The 17085-nt window shown below is 45.0% G+C and overlaps 1 protein-coding gene across 1 annotated transcript in view; it reads right to left on the bottom strand.

Annotated features, from left to right (window-relative positions):
* The window catches only part of WWOX (WW domain containing oxidoreductase), a 1164534-nt gene that overhangs the window by 1084194 nt on the left and 63255 nt on the right, over nt 1-17085 (bottom strand). The window contains exon 5 of the mRNA XM_038770582.1: nt 2998-3104. Within this exon, the coding sequence (XP_038626510.1) occupies nt 2998-3104 (107 nt within the window). The remainder of the gene's footprint in view (nt 1-2997; nt 3105-17085) is intronic.

Here is a 17085-nt window from a genome sequence, read left to right as displayed (position 1 = left end):
ATGGTATTTGTTAAGCACTTACTATGTGCTGAGCACTGTCCTACTAATAATAATAATGTTGGTATTTGTTAAGAGCTTACTATGTGCCAAGCACTGTGCTAAACTCTGGGGTAGATACAAGGTAAGCAGCATGTCCCACGTGGGACTCACAGTCTTCATCCTCATTTTACAGATGAGGTAACTGAGGCCCAGAGAAGTTAAGTGACTTGCCCAAGGTCACACAGCTGACAAGTGGTGGAGCCATGATTAGAACCCATAACCTCTGACTCCCAAGCCCATGCTCTTTCCACTAAGCTATGCTGCTTCTCTAAGTGCTGGCACTGTTCTAAGCGCTGAATGCCATCGACTGACTGGTGGACTGACTGAAGAGACGTCAGTCCTGTTCTCTGTGAGGTACTGTACCTATCACCGGGCACATATAATACTTACAGTATTTGTTAAGCGCTTACTATGTGCCAGGCACTGTACTAGGCACTGCGGTGAGCACAAGCAACCAGGGTTGGACACAGTCCCTGTCCCACACGGGGCTCACAGTCTCAATCCCTATTTTACAGATGAGGTAACTGAGGCCCAGAGAAGTGAAATGACTTGCCCAAGGTCACACAGGAGACAAGTGGCAGAGCTGGGTTTAGAACTCATGACTTTCTGATTTCCAGGTACCCATTACACCATGCTGCTTCTCATTTGTCCTTCCACCTTACAGACTTCCCGGCACCTTTGCTCCAGAAGGGCTAGCCCCCAACTGACACTATTCCTTCATTCATTCATTCAATCGTATTTATTGAGTGCTTATGTCATCCCTGAGGCATTACCCCTTTCTGAACTGATTCCTTTGACTATTCCTCACTCCACAGCTGCCTCACCACACAGAGCATTCCACTCCCCATAAGGAGCACTTTCCCCCGACCCCCAGAACTCTTCATCTTCCGCATGCTCGCTACCATGTTACCTGTGCTAGGTGACGGATTCAGCCGATAGGCAATCTGTGCCGTTCTCCATCACTTTAGAGATTTGACCCTGTGGCTTCTGCAGGCAGTATTCTGCAGTCACTGCAAGGGACGGTCCAGGGCAGAGCAGCATCCAGACCCATTCCACATGAGGCCAATATCAGAACGGTCGGGGAGACTTCAATCCCCAAACACAGGATGGAAGCATCTGGTAGAGGCAACCTTCTCCACTTGTAGAAAAAGAGGGCACTCGGATTGCTTCATCCTCACCATCTCTCCAGGGAATAGCTCCAGGTTGTGCTCCTCGAGACTGTCCAGGTAATTTGCTGCCCTCATTCCCTAACTAGATGGATTTAGACACCCCCTACTCCAAGAGGCCCGGGAAACTCTAGGGGATTTTTTCCTTGCTGATGCACATCCTTTGCATTCAGCCACCAGTTAGGGAAAAAAGCTGATAGCCTCAACTTCCTTCCCAGTGCAATGGTGCGATCTCCCCAAATTAACGGGTTTGCACACAGACTTCCCAAGCACCCCGCTTTATGCAAAAGTGATGCAATAGTATTGACTAGATATATAATCATAATAATAATAATGATGACATTTGTTAAGCACTTACTATGTGCAAAGCACTGTTTTAAGCACTGGGGAGGATACAAGGTGATCAGGTTGTCCCACGTGGGGCTCACAGTCTTAATCCCCATTTTACAGATGAGGTAACTGAGGTACAGAAGTGAAGTGACTTGCCCAAAGTCACACAGCTGACAAGCAGTGGAGCCGGAATTAGAACCCATGACCTCTGACTCCAAAGCCCAGGCTCTTTCCACTGAGCCACCTATCCAACTTAGAGCATGGCCCTGGGAATCAGAAGGACCTGGGATCTAGCCCGGGCTCCACCACTTGTCTGGTGTATGACCTTGGGCAAGTCACTTAACTTCTTTGTGCCTCAGTTTCTTCAGCTGTAAAATGGGGATTAAGACCGTAAACCCCATATGGAACATGAACTCTGTCCAACCTGATTACCGTGTATCTACCCCAGCACTTAGAACAGTGCCTGGCACATAGTAAGCGCTTAACAAATGCCATTAAAAAAAAATTATGTGTTCCTTAGTTGGGAGTGTGTAAGCTGATAGCAACAGTAATACCGGTGATCAAGTCTTTTAAAAAATATCCAGGCTTTACTGCTTCACCTGGGTTATCTCCACACTAGTAACCTCCACTTTATCTTTTCTCCCAGTGGAAAACCTGCCACAGGGCTTCTTTAGCTTGAGAATCGAGGCACAGAACTTCTTCAGTTGTTACAAGGAGGCAGAGGAGATCCTGTCCTCTGTGTCTCCTTTAACCCTTCCTTCTGACCTTTGTCCCATCCTTCCCTGGAATTGTTTGGGTCCCAGCTGATGTCAACTGGGCAGTCAGCTAATCCAAGAGTGATTGACAGGACTTGTAAATGAATATCCCCAGAGGCCAGGAATGCCTCCTGTCAGAAAAGCTGCAATGTCTCTTCCTGTTGTCCTGTGCAGAACCAGATCTTCACACAGACAGCCTGTTCAGAATGACGGCACCTTCCCACTGTCCCTTATCTATTTACCGATCTATCCACCTACCTATATAGACGTACAGATGTAGATATTTATGAGATGCAGATAAATGAATGTATATATGAACTCCTTTGCAGATGTGACTAGAAATTTCAGGTACGCAGTTGTAAATTGTATTGTATTCCGTCTCATTTCAAATGCAATACGTGTAACTTAATCGGCTGTAAAATGCTCCTGGGTACTTATCCCAATTTCTTTTTGGAATTAACTAATGAGCCCACTATGAAGTTTGAGTTCTAAGAACATGTACTCACAATGAAGGGCAAATAAATTCACGAAAAAGTCTAAATTTTTTTTCTTTTTCAGGATATGCCCTAAATAAAAATGACTCTGTAAATAAAGAAATTGGTTATTATTCTAAACACACAAGGCAGCCACCAAAATCTAAGTATTTCAGTGTTGTTCTCAAAATCATAAAATTTGCTCTTTCTCCAAAAGATGTCAAATTTTCTTACCCACTCCTCTAAAATGTTACACTTGGCTTCGTTGGCTCTTGATATATTCCTGCAGGCGAGGATAACATGTGCACCATGGAGGGCAAAAGACTTCGCTGTTTCAAATCCTACAGAAAAAGAGGTAAAAGAATTAACAATTTTATTTGGAGCACTATGAATTTTATAATGAATTATTTACTTTCTGATATAATCAATTTTTAGATTTCTACAACCCCCAAATTTATCCTCTTCCATTCTTCCCAGAAGATTTTCGATGAGATTACACACTATGCTATCAAATGAAAATTTTACTCTTACCTTAAAATTGCCTCCTGTTTCTAGGTACAGGCCACAGGTTTACAGACATCTATTAATAATTATAATACTATTTATTAAGTGCTTACTATATGCCAGGCACTGTACTGAGAGCTGGGGAAGAAACAAGCAAATAAAGTTGGACAAAGTCACTGTCTCACATGGCACTCACAGGCTTAATCCTCATTTTACAGGCACAGAGAAATGAAGCGACAAAGGTCACACAGCAGACAAGTGGAGGAGCTGGAATCCAGAATCTAGAATCCAGGTCTTTCTGATTCCGAGGCCCGTGCTCTATCCACTAGGTCAAGCTGCTTCTTTTATTTGACTTCTTTCAAAATGCTTGTCCATGAAGTGCTTCTGATCCCTTGGAATATTTTAAGGCATTCAGTAATAACTAAAATCATCCATTCATTCATTCAATCGTATTTATTGAGTGCTTACTGTGTGCAGAGCACTGTACTATGCGCTTGGGAGAGTACAATAGTCATATACAGCCCAAGGTAATATTCACAGAATCTTGCAAGTCTCTCAAGTCTTGACACCATTCCTAATTGAAACATTCATCAGTCCAATCCATTGGAGACAAGTCTACCTCTCACCACCCCCCTGAATCACATCTTCCGCATGGTGCCTTCCCTAATTAAGTCCTCTTTTCTCCAGCTCACTCTCCCTTCTACATCATGTATGCACTTGGATCTGTGAACTTTGGACATTTGAAATTCACCTCAATCCCAACACCACAGCCCTTATGTAAATATCTTCAAATTAGTTATTATAGATTACTTATTTATTCATATTAATGTCTGCCTCCTCCTCTAGACTGTAAGCTCACTATGGACAAGGGAACAGGTCTGCTAATTGTGTTGTTCCGTACTCTCTCAAGCTCTTAGAACAGTGCTCTGCACACAATAAACCCTCGATGAAGACCACTGATTGATCAATCAATTGAAAAAAGAGCCCCAATTCTTGGACAGCCTCCACCTTAGGGGAAAAAAAAAAAGAAGAAGAAAGAAGAAAGAAGAAAAAAGAAGAAGAAGAAGACGGTAAACAAAGGCAGGGTAGCAGGGTACGAACTCCAGGTTGTGAATCAATTTTGTAATCCACCTCATAGCATACAGGGAGGCTCCCAAGGACAGTTTTGAGGAGCCCATTCTCCTCACGTCATAGGCCATCATAAATGCTCAGAGGATCACAATCTCTGGGACATTTACATGGGGTTGGGAAGATAAGCCTGCACTGCATGTAGAACTAGACAATATCCTTATGCAACTGTGCACCCATCAAAGTTTCCAAACCTCACCAGTTTCCAAGGTGCAGTACCCAAACCAATGGCACTCTGTGCACCTCACACACCTTTTTTAATAAATGGAGAATTAGCTTACAAAAGTTGTAGATAATACCTGAAAAAAAGGGTACGTCATGGGTGTATGTGTACATATAAAGGTATCTTCTCTTTACTGCCCAGGGCTGGTTTATGCTCAGTGAATTTTATGACACTACGCAACAGCCAGGATCTCACCAATTAAACATTCCCCCTTTCATTAGTCAATCAGTCAATCGTACTTAGTGAGCACTTACTATGTGCAGAGCACTATATTAAGTGGTTGGGAGAGTACGATATAACAATAAACGGACATATTCCCCACCCACCACAAGCTTACAGTCTAGAGGCAGGGAGACAGATGTTAAAATTGCTGTAAAGCAATATTACAGATATGTACAAAAGTGCTGTGGGGCTGGGAGTGGGGATGAATAAAGAGAGCGATGGAGACGAAACTTTGGAAATGCCTGAGGATTTGCCAGGGGTGGGATGATGAAAGCGCACTTCCGATGCTTCTGCCGGACACACAACTGCTACCGGCCTGCTCCACTTTCACCAGCTCCTGCAGGTAAATTAGGTACATGCTCTTGGAAGATAGACTCAGTTTATACTTAGGGGCTTGAGGGCTTGATAGAACCCTATTATGGACTTAGGGGATGTTTTGGCAACATGCATCTCTCTGGATATAATAACAATGATAATAATAATAATGGTATTTGTTAAGCGCTTACTATGTGCAAAGCACTGTTCTAAGCACTGGACACAATGTGCTGTCAGAAGAAAGGCTAAGTGTGTGCATGTAACTAACGTCAGGCGAGACGTGCACCACAAAATAAGAGATTTCCTCAATCAAGAGCATTATAACCCCCACATCATAGGAGAACTGACTGTGCGGGGGGAAGGAGACATCCTTGAAGATATAGCAGAAGGAGGTTGGCCTCCTAATAATAATAATAATTGTGGTATTCGTGAAGCGCTTACTATGTGCCAGGTACTGTGCTAAGCGCTGGGGTAGATACAAGATAATCAGGTTGGACACTTGGACAACGTCCCCGTCCCCCATGGGGCTCACAGTCCTCTTTGTCCACTGATCCCGGGCACGAGCTGGCAGCTCCCGCAAGGAGCACAAAGGGGAGGAGAGGGATGGATTATTTTGAAATCGAAAATATTCAAAAGATAACATTCAGAATAAATCCTGAATGCAGGACCTAGGAGATTATGAAAACAACATGCTCTTTTCCTCTCAAAATCCATTTTATGCTAAAATGTCACAGAACAAAAGACATGTTTTGTACAGAGTAAAATATATCTTACATTAGAGAAGTAACAGACAATAGACAAATTTCCATCCCTCTCTACAATTAGATACTTGGTGTAATTATACCCAAGCAGGCTACTTATATTCCTTGTAAATTTTGCTTTGTATCAAACAACTTTAATTATCTGGATAATGCATTGCATGCTGCTGGTCTAGCTTCAAAATATGCAACAGATATTTTTCATTTCTTTCATAATTCATTTTTTAATACTTTTAGCACCGACATTTAAAAATGCAACAGCAGAGTAAGCGGGATAATATCACTTTTTCAATTACTCATGTATACATAAGTATGTTACCAAAAAGGGACATGTTTAATAATACTACATATTGCAAGAGAACTGGTGAAACCCACTGGGCATTACCCTCCTAATCGTGTGGCCGACGATCAGTTTAATTATCTAAGTGTACTAGTTTGGGGCCAAGTTTAGATTGGGCCAAACTTTACACAAAATAATGAAGGCAGAATCTGACTCATTTTAATAATCTGATCTCAGGATAAAATATGGATTCCATGATAGAGTCAAATGATCGCCATAAATAAACCAAAAAAGGAAATCCAGAATTTCAACAAACTTTCGTTACTGAGCAACTATTTCAAATAGTTGCTAAAACCAAATTCCCACAGAATAATTACATTCCTACCCAATTTTAATGTCACTCCATTTTTTTAATAGTATCTCCCAGGTGCTCCCTATGTGCCAAGCACTGTTTAAGCACTCCATTTTAACTCTTCATTGCATTTTGACGTCAGGCAGATTAATAGGAAGTCAAAGTTTCTCAAACAGAATTTCCAGGAAACACCACTTCCAAGGACAGTTGAATGTAATGACCTCCAGAAAAAGATTTTTAGGTCATTTAAACTATGGACATCAAACATTTATATCAATATGTAATTATTCCAGGATACTACAAAATCTGGAAGCACCTAGAGCAATTATGTAAAACTAACACAAAGAGGAACCCTAACACCACCAAAAAGAGCAAACATGGAAGCAGAGACGGGCAAACATACAAAAACCACAAAAGAGTACAAACTACTGTCTCTCCCTTTGGCTTCAGAGAAACAAAGTTAGAACAAACAAGTACAAGTCCTGGGCTACCTGGCCAAGGAGATGCTAGCAGTGAGGAGCTCAGCACAGCAGCAAGCAAATAGGAAGAACTCAGATCTAAAGGTGGGAAGGGAGGGAAAAAAGAAAAACAGATAAATACACACAGAAAAAACAGTGGCATGCTGCTTGCCCCCCTCACAGAAACAGGCAAAAACAGAAAGAGAAAGAAGAATGGAGAATACAGAGCCATAAACACGCAAAGAGTCATATTTAGTGAGACAGTCAGAGAAAGAGAGGGACATAGGGAAACATAAAGATAACAGCAAAAACCACAAGTTTAGACAGAAACCTAGAAAGGACGAGACGGTAACACAGAAAGACAAAGGCAGGAGCAGCAAGATAGGAACAGTAAGACAAAGGCAGTGACCCAGAGGGAGAGGGAGCAGAGGCACAGAGAGAGACAGACACAAACAAAAAACAGAGGCAGAGAAAAAGAAAAAATTATAGCTATAAAGAAGAAGCGGCCCAAAGAGCTCCAAACACAAAGAGAAAGGTGAGGAAAGTTAAGGATGGAGACAATGACCCCCAAAAATAAAGACTGGGACAGAAAAAGGCAAATAAAAAATACAGTGTTAAAGAAATATAGAGACCGAAAGACACACACACAAAAAAAGTGATAAAGTCAGGGAGACACAAGAGGAAAGAAAGCAGTGAACAACAGAGGACACATGGATTTTGGGGGATGAAACAGGAAGGGGTGAGGAGCTAGGAAAGTGGGAAGAAGTGAGAGTGGGTACATTCATTCGAATAATAATAACTGAAGCATTTGTTAGGCACTTACTACGTGCCCCACACTCCACCAAGCACTGGGGTAGACGCAAAATAATCAGGTCAGATACAGTCCCTGTCGCTCATGGGGCTCACAGTAAGGGATAACAGGCATCGACTCTCCATTTTACAGATGAGGAAATGGGAGCACAGAGAAGCTAAGTGATTTGCCCGTGGTCACACAGCCAGGAACCAGAGGAGCCGGGATTAGAACGCAGGTCCTCTGACTCCCAGACTCGTGCTCTTACTACTAGGCCACGGGAGTTGAATAGATACCAGCAGAATGGTCGCTGTTCTTTGCACAGATCTTATGGACTGAATTTTTCTCCTACGTTTCTGGCTGTGGTTTCTCCTTTCAAATTATTCCTAAGTTTTATTTGCAATCCATTCCTGCCTTTGTGCTTTGCTGTCATATGCCTTACTTTTTCCCTGCCTCTTTTTATATTATGTCGGCTTTTCCTACATCGGTGCGCTTGATCCTGCTACAGGGGTCGGGGAGCACTGGATGACCCGACACGCTGAGGTTCTGGAAGAACTCTCTAGGAAACGTTCCTGGAAAGCTTGCCCATCTTCGTCCTCCTCGGTGAGAGTTTTGTCAGCAGCCGGTCCCCAGTCATGGAGCCGGAGGAGCTGCAGAAGCAGATGAACAATGAGGCCCAGAGGAAGGGGAGTTGGTGGCCCTGCACCTGGAGCAGTACAGCTCCCCCACGGAGATGCTCACCGGCAACACCAACGGCTCCAGGCTTCACCGCATCAACTCCAACCACTTCCTGGACATCCATCCCAAGCCACCTGAGGACCTTCGGCTCCATGGCCACCTGTGCATAGGTCCTGTAAGTGGGGCTGCAGCAGGCTCACCCCTTTCTCCAGCCCTAAGCCTGCCCTGCAGCCCAAAGGGATCAGAACCGCTGTGGGGGAGCTCCCGCTCCCAAGTGGGGCCAAGCTGGGGTCCGCTGAAGCCTTAATAGAACCTTGTTTGACGGGCCAGGGGATTCCTGGGCGTGACTCCAAGCAGGGCACTCACTCTGCGGGCGTTTTTGATAACTGTCAGACGAGGAAAACCAGATCTCCTTGAGCGGCTGACCCTTGTGACAGCCAGAGCCGAAATCCCAGAGGGATAAAGACCAACGTCGAGACGGTTGTGCCTAGAAGGGGAAGGACTTCCTCGTTCCTTTCCCTCGGTAGCAGTGTGACCTAGTGGAAAGAACATGGGACTGGGAGTCAGGGAACCTGGGTTCCAATCGCAGCTCCACCACTGCCTGCTGTGTGAACTTGGACAAGTCATTTAACTGGTCTGTGCCTCAGTTTCCTCATCTGTGAAATGGAAATTCAATACTTGTTCTCCCTCTTTAGATTGGAAATCCCATATGGGACAGGGACTACATCTTATCTGATGATCTCGTATCTACTCAAGTGCTTACTACTCCTTATCTTCCCACCCAAACCCTGTCCTCCCCCCAACCTTCCCACCACCATCCTTCCTGTCTCATAAGCCCATAACCATGGCATTATCCTTGACTCCTCTCTCTCATTCAACCCACATATTCAATCCATCACTAAAGCAGAGTGGCTTAGTGGAAAGAGCATGGGCTTGGGAGTCAGAGGTCGTGAGTTCTAATCCCAGCTCTGCCACTTGTCAGCTGTGTGACTTTGGGCACATCACAACTTCTCTGTGCCTCAGTTACCTCATCTGGAAAATGGGGATTAAAGCTGTGAGCCCCATGTGGGACAATCTGATAAACCCTGTATCTATCCCAGCGCTTAGAACAGTGCTCAGCACATAGTAGGTGCTTAACAAATACCATCGTTATTATTACTATTATTAAATCCTGTTGATCCCACCTTCACAACATCACAACATTCATGCTTTCCTCTCCATCCAAACTGCTACCACATTAGTACAATCACTCATCCTATCCTGCCTGGATTACAGCATCAGCTTCCTTGCTGACCTCCCAGCCTCTTGTCTCTCTCCACTCCAGCCCATACTTCACTCTGCTGTCCCTATCATTTTTCTACAAAAACGTTCAGGACATATTTCCTCACTCCTCAAAAAACTCCAGTGGTTGCCCATCCACCTTTGCATCAAACAGAAACTCCTCACCATTGGCTTTAAAGCACTTAATCAACTCGCCCCCTCCTGTCTCACTTTGCTACTCTCCTACTACAACTCAGCCCACACACTTCGCTCCCCTAATGCTACCCTTCTCACTGTGCCTCGATCTCATCTATATCACCGCCGAACCCTTGCCCATGTCCTGCCTCTGGCCTGGAACACCCTCCCTGCCTTCTTCCCTTTCAAAGCCTTATTGAAGGCACCTCCTCCATCACCTCGCCCCCTCCTACCTCACCTCCCTTCTCTCCTTCTACAGCCCACCCCGCACCCTCCGTTCCTCTGCCGCTAATCTCCTCACTGTGCCTCATTCTCGCCTGTCGCGCCATCAAGCCCCGGCCCACGTCATCCCCCGGGCCTGGAATGCCCTCCTTCAGCCCTTCCGCCAAGCTAGCTCTCTTCCTCCCTTCAAGGCCCTACTGAGAGCTCACCTCCTCCAGGAGGCCTTCCCAGACTGAGCCCCTTCCTTCCTCCCCCCCTCGTCCCCTTCTCCATCCCCCTCATCTTACCTCCTTCCCTTCCCCACAGCACCTGTATATATGTATATATGTTTGTACATATTTATTACTCTATTTATTTATTTTACTTGTACATATCTATTCTATATATTTTGTTAGTATGCTTGGTTTTGTTTTGTTCTCTGTCTCCCCCTTTTAGACTGTGAGCCCACTGTTGGGTAGGGACTGTCTCTATATGTTGCCAACTTGTACTTCCCAAGCGCTTAGTACAGTGCTCTGCACACAGTAAGTGCTCAATAAATACGATTGATTGATTGAGGCCTTCCCTAACTAAGCCTCCCTTTCCTCTTCTTCACTCCCTTCTGTGTCACGCTGACTTGCTCCCATTTTTCACCCCACCCCACCCCCACAGCATTTACTTACACATCTGTGATTTATTTATTTCTATTAATGTCTGTCTCCCCACCTTCAGCTCGAAGTGGGCAGAGAATGTGATTGTCTGCTTATTGTTGTACTGTACTCTCCCATGAGCTTGGTACAGTGCTCTGCACATAGTAAGTGCTCAACAAATACAATTTAATGAATGAATGGCACATAGTAAGCACTTAACAAATACCACAATTATTGTCATTATTAGTATTATCCTCCAAAACCTCCCAGGGTTACCTATTCCTCTCCACATCAAGCCCTGACTACTAGCTATAAGGCACTCACAATTAGCTCTCACCCCAATAGTCATCCTTGCTCTTCTTCCAACACACCCCAGCTCGCACACTTTATTCCTCTCAAGCCAAACTGCTCACTGTGCCTTATTCTCATCTCTCTTGTCAATGACCTTTTGCTCGCGCCCTCCCCTCTTTGCAGCTGGCAGATCACTGCTCTTCCCCATCTTCAGAGCCCTTCTGAAATCCCACCTCTTCCCTAATTAATCTCTCATCTCCCCACCTAATGCCCACTTCCCACAGCCACGTCAGCCTGTCTGTGGCACCTTAACCCAGGTACTCTGGCTTGGAACTCCTTCCCCCTTCAAATAGTAATAATAATAATAATTCTGGTATTTATTAAGAGCTTACTAGGTGCCAGGCACTGTACTAAGCACTAGGGTGAATACAAGCCAATCAGGTTGGACACAGTCCCTGTCCCACATAATAATAATAATAATGATGGTATTTGTTAAGCGCTTACTATGTGCCAAGCACTGTTCTAAGCATTGGGGAAGATACAAGGTTATCAGGTTGTTCCAGGTGGGGCTCACAGTCTTAATCCCCACTTTACAGATGAGATAACTGAGGCACAGAGAAGTGAAGTGACTTGGACAAAGCCACACAGCAGACAAGGCGAGGATCCAGGATTAAAACCCATGACCTTCCGACTCCCAGGCCCATGCTCTAACCACCATACCATACTGTTTCCCATCTTCCCTGCTTCATATCTGATAGACCACCATTCTCCCAACTTTCAAAGGCCTCCTAAAATCACATCTCCTCCAAGAGGCCTTCCCTGTCTATGCTCTCACTTTCCCTATTCTTCCTCCTTTTTGCATCCCCTATGCCCTTGGGCCTGTTCACCTTAAACACTTTGATTTATTAATAATAATACTAATAATGGTATTTGTTAAGCACTTATTATGTGCCAGGCACTGTACTAAGTGCTGGCGTGGATACAAGCAAATCAGGTTGGACAAAGTCCCTGTCCCACATAGGGCTCCCAGATGTAATCCACATTTTACAGATGAGGCAACTGAGGCATAGAGAAGTGAAGTGACTTACCCAAGGCCACACAGCTGAAAAGTGGCAGAGCCCGGATTAGAACCCTTCTAGACTGTGAGCCTGTTGTTGGGTAGGGACTGTCTCTATATGTCCTCAAAAATCTCCAGTGGCTACCAATCAACCTACGCATCAGGCAGAAACTCCTCACCCTTGGCTTCAAGGCTCTCCATCACCTCACCCCCTCCTACCTCATCTCCCTTCTCTCCTTCTACAGCCCACCCCGCACCCTCCGCTCCTCTGCCGCTAATCTCCTCACTGTGCCTCATTCTTGCCTGTCCCGCCGTCGACCCCTGGCCCACGTCATCCCCCTGGCCTGGAATGCCCTCCCTCCGCACATCCGCCAAGCTAGCTCTCTTCCTCCCTTCAAAGCCCTACTGAGAGCTCACCTCCTCCAGGAGGCCTTCCCAGACTGAGCCCCCTCCTTCTTCTCCCCCTTCTCCCCCTCTCCATCCCCCCGCCTTACCTCCTTCCCCTCCCCACAGCACCTGTATATATGTATGTATGTTTCTATTTATTACTCTATTTATTTTATTTGTACATATTTATTCTATTTATTTTATTTTGTTAATATGTTTTGTTTTGTTCTCTGTCTCCCCCTTCTAGACTGTGAGCCCACTGTTGGGTAGGGACTGTCTCTATATGTTGCCAACTTGTACTTCCCAGGTATTTAGTACAGTGCTCTGCACACAGTAAACGCTCAATAAATACGACTGAATGAATGAATGTTGCCGACTTGTACTTCCCAAACGCTTAGGACAGTGCTCTGCACACAGCTCAATAAATATGATTGAATGAATGAATGAACCCATGACCTCTGACTCTATCCACTACTCCATGATCAACCCCTCCCCCAGCCCCTCAGCATTTATGTGCATATCCAGCTGTAATTTATGTTAATTTTTCTCCCCACCTACCTGTAAGCTCCTAGTGGACAGGAATCGGTCTATACCATGCTTTCACCCTGTATTCTCCCAAGAGCTCAGTACAGTGCTCTGTACGCAGTAAGCGCTTAATAAATACCAATGATTTACTACAAGCACCCCAATGTTGCATTTCTGAAAATATTTTTATACTCTATTGCTTCTCCCTACCTGCAATTTGGTTTAGTGTCTGTCTGTCCCACTATGTTGCATATACAATATATACAATATGTTTAGTATACTGTAAAATTCTTGAGGGCTGGGATTATGTCTACTAACTCTATGGTACTCTCCCAAGTGTACAATGCTCTAGGCAGAGTAAGGGCTCAGTAAATACGATTAACTGATTGAGGACTAACTGATCCATTCACCCTTAACTGATCAATACTTCCCAAAAGAGGGAGTACTTTGTTCTTCATCCCTAATCCATCTAGGAAAGAATGGGATTTCATAGCAGTGGCACTGAGTAGGTTAAATTAGGTTAGGTACAAACCTATTTCTTTCAGTTTTCTAGCTCAGATCTTCCACTCTTTTCTGGGCTCTTTATCTTTTCTAATCCTCTGCCTTCTAGACCGTGAGCCCGTTGCTGGGTAGGGACCGTCTCTATATGTTGCCGATTTGTACTTCCCAAGTGCTTAGTACAGTGCTCTGCACACAGTAAGCGTTCAATAAATATGATTGAATGAATGAATGTGCCACCATTGCCTCAAACTTGATATGTCCCAAACAGAGGTTCTCAACTTACCACGCAAACCCTGTCCTTCCCCTGACTTTCCTAATCTCTGTAGATGGCACCAACATCCTACCTGTCTCACAAGCCCAAGACCTTGGCATTATCCTCAACTTATCTCTCTCATTCAACCCACATACTCACTCTGTCACCAAATCCCATCAGTTCAACCTTCACGACATTAATAAATTCCACTTTCCTCTCCATCCAAGCACTTGCCACATCAATCCAAGTGCTTATCCTAGCCTGCCTTGATTACTGCATCAGGCTCCTTGCTGACCTCCCTCCCTCCTGTCTCTCCCCTCTTCAGCCCATACTTCTCTCGGCTGCCCGGATCATTTCTCTACAAAACCATTCAGGCCATGTTTCCCCATTCTTCAAGGACTTCCAGTGGTGGTCCATCCACCTCCACATCAAACAGAAACTCCTCACCAAAAGCTTCAGAGCCACTCCATCACCATCAGAGAAGCGGCATGGCACAGGGCTGGGAGTCAGAAGGACCTGGGTTCTAATCCTGGCTCTGCCACAGATCTGCTGTGTGACCTTGGGCAAGTCACTTAACTTCTCTGGGCCTCAGTTACCTCATCTGTAAAACGGGGATTAAGACTGTGAGACCCATATGGACAAGGACTGTGTCTAACCTGATTAATTTGTATCTAGCGCATCACTTAGAACAGTGCTGGGTACCTAGTAAGTGCTTAACAAGTACCATAATTATTATAATTATTACCTTGTCCCCTCCTAATAGTAATAACACTTACCTTACCCCGCTGCCTTTCAACTACAACCCAGCCCATACACTTCGCTCCTGTAATGCCAACCTACTCAATGGACCTCAATCTCATCTACCTCACCGCTGACCCCTCTCCCACGTCCTGTCTCTTGCCTGGAATGCCCTCCCTCTCCATATCCGACAGGTAATTGCTCTCCTCACCTTCACAGCCTTATTGAAGGCACATTTCCTCCAAAAGGCCTTTCCTAACTAAGCCTTCATTTCCTCTTCTCCCACTTCCTTCTGCACTACCCTTTCACTTAGATTTGTTCCCATCATTCACCCCTCCCTCAGCCCCATGTGCAGATCTGTGATATATTTCTTCATTTAATCTAGATTAACGTCCGTATCCCCCTCTAGACTGTAAGCTTGCCGTGGGCAGGAAACACGTCTGCCAACGCTGTTATATTATACTCCCCCGAGCTCTTACTACAGTGCTCTGCACACAGTAAGAGCTCAATACGATTGATTGACTGAATTACTACCTTACATAAAATTATGTCAGTAAAAAAGTTTAAAAATCCATCACTTTTTTCATACCATTTATAAAAACTGTTTACAGCAGTTGAAACTCTGGTGACCAGGCAAAAAGAAAAACTATGTACTCACATGAAATAGCCTTTGAAATATGGCTAACCTACATTTCAATTCTCTGTGTAGTACTCTGTTGAGGTAATAATGTTTTGTAAAGCTACACAATAAATTCCAAGTGACTGCCCTGAAATTCTCAAGAGGCAAGATTGACCCCAGGCTGGCTATTGCTGCTGCCACTGCTCTGGTTGAATAAGCTCTAATCTGACCCTCAAGTGACAATTCTATTAAGAATAACAGTGAGGAGGAAAAAAAACAAAGACAAATATTACAACTCCTGTGGTCACTGTCTGGCCCAAAATGTGGTTTGGACAACAAAAAATATGTCTGGGTATCTAAAGTCTGCTGTAATCACTTGTTGGATGGCTATCCAACGGGGAAGCGGCATGGCATACTGGATAGAACACGGAGCTGAGAGTCAGAAGGTCACGGGTTCTAATCCCGGCTCTGCCACATATCTGCTGTGTGACCTTGGGCAAGTTACATACCTCCTCTGTGCCTCAGTTACCTCATCTGTAAAATGGGGATCGAGACGGTGAGCCCCATGTAGGGCAGGGACTGCATCCAACCCGATTTTCTTGTATCTACCACAAGGCTTAGAGCAGTGCCTAGCAGATAGTAAGCACTTAATAAAAAGCATAACAATTATTATTATCCAGCTGCAAATTCACGGGCAGGCCATAAAAACAAGCTAAGATTGGTCATGTCCACAGAGCCCATAAGAACATTTTGGTATCTGTAACTAATGCTGCAATGGTAGTGGACTGCAGTGTGCCACACTGATTCAGTCCTTTCCCTGGAAGGTACGGCAGATACAACTGCATGAATTTACAGGCAGTTGGCAACCCTGAACTTGACTGTGGTATTTGTTAAGCACTTACTATGTGCTTAACAAATACCATACTCGGCACTGGGGTGGATACAAGCAAACTGGGCTCGCACAGTTCCTGTACCTTGTGGGACTCACAGCATGGCTCAGTGGAAAGAGCCTGGGCTTTGGAGTCAGAGGTCATGGGTTCAAATCCCAGCTCCGCCAATTGTCAGCTGTGTGACTTTGGGCAAGTCACTTAGCTTCTCTGTGCCTCAGTTACCTCATCTGTAAAATGGGGATGAAGACTGTGAGCCCCCCTCCTCAAAAATCTCCAGTGGCTACCAATCAATCTGCGCACCAGGCAGAAACTCCTCACCCTCGGCTTCAAGGCTCTCCATCACCTCGCCCCCTGCTACCTCATCTCTCTCCTCTCCTTCTACAGCCCACCCCGTACCCTCCGCTCCTCTGCCGCTAATCTCCTCATCGTGCCTCGTTCTCACCTGTCCCGCCATCGACCCCCGGCCCATGTCATCCCCCGGGCCTGGAATGCACTCCCTCTGCCCATCCGCCAAGCTAGCTCTCTTCCTCCCTTCAAGGCCCTACTGAGAGCTCACCTCCTCCAGGAGGCCTTCCCAGACTGAGCCCCTTCCTTCCTCTCCCCCTCGTCTCCCTCCCCATCCCCCTCATCTTACCTCCTTCCCTTCCCCACAGCACCTGTATATATGTATATATGTTTGTACATATTTATTACTCTATTTATTTTACTTGTACATATCTATTCTATTTATTTTATTTTGTTAGTATGTTTGGTTTTGTTCTCTGTCTCCCCCTTTTAGACTGTGAGCCTACTGTTGGGTAGGGACTGTCTCTATATGTTGCCAACTTGTACTTCCCAAGTGCTTAGTACAGTGCTCTGCACACAGTAAGCGCTCAATACAATTGATTGATTGACAACCTGATTGCCTTGTAACCTCCCCAGCGCTTAGAACAGTGCTTTGCACATAGTAAGCGCTTAATAAATGTCATTATTATTATTATAAGAATAATAACAATAATAATAATAATGGTATGTGCCAAGCATTGTACTAAGCACTGGAAAACGACACCG

The sequence above is a fragment of the Tachyglossus aculeatus genome, chromosome X2, assembly GCF_015852505.1.
Source record: "Tachyglossus aculeatus isolate mTacAcu1 chromosome X2, mTacAcu1.pri, whole genome shotgun sequence".
Lineage (NCBI taxonomy): Eukaryota > Metazoa > Chordata > Mammalia > Monotremata > Tachyglossidae > Tachyglossus > Tachyglossus aculeatus.
The sequence above is the reverse complement of the archived record's forward strand: the minus strand, read 5'-3'. Positions and strand labels throughout refer to the sequence as shown.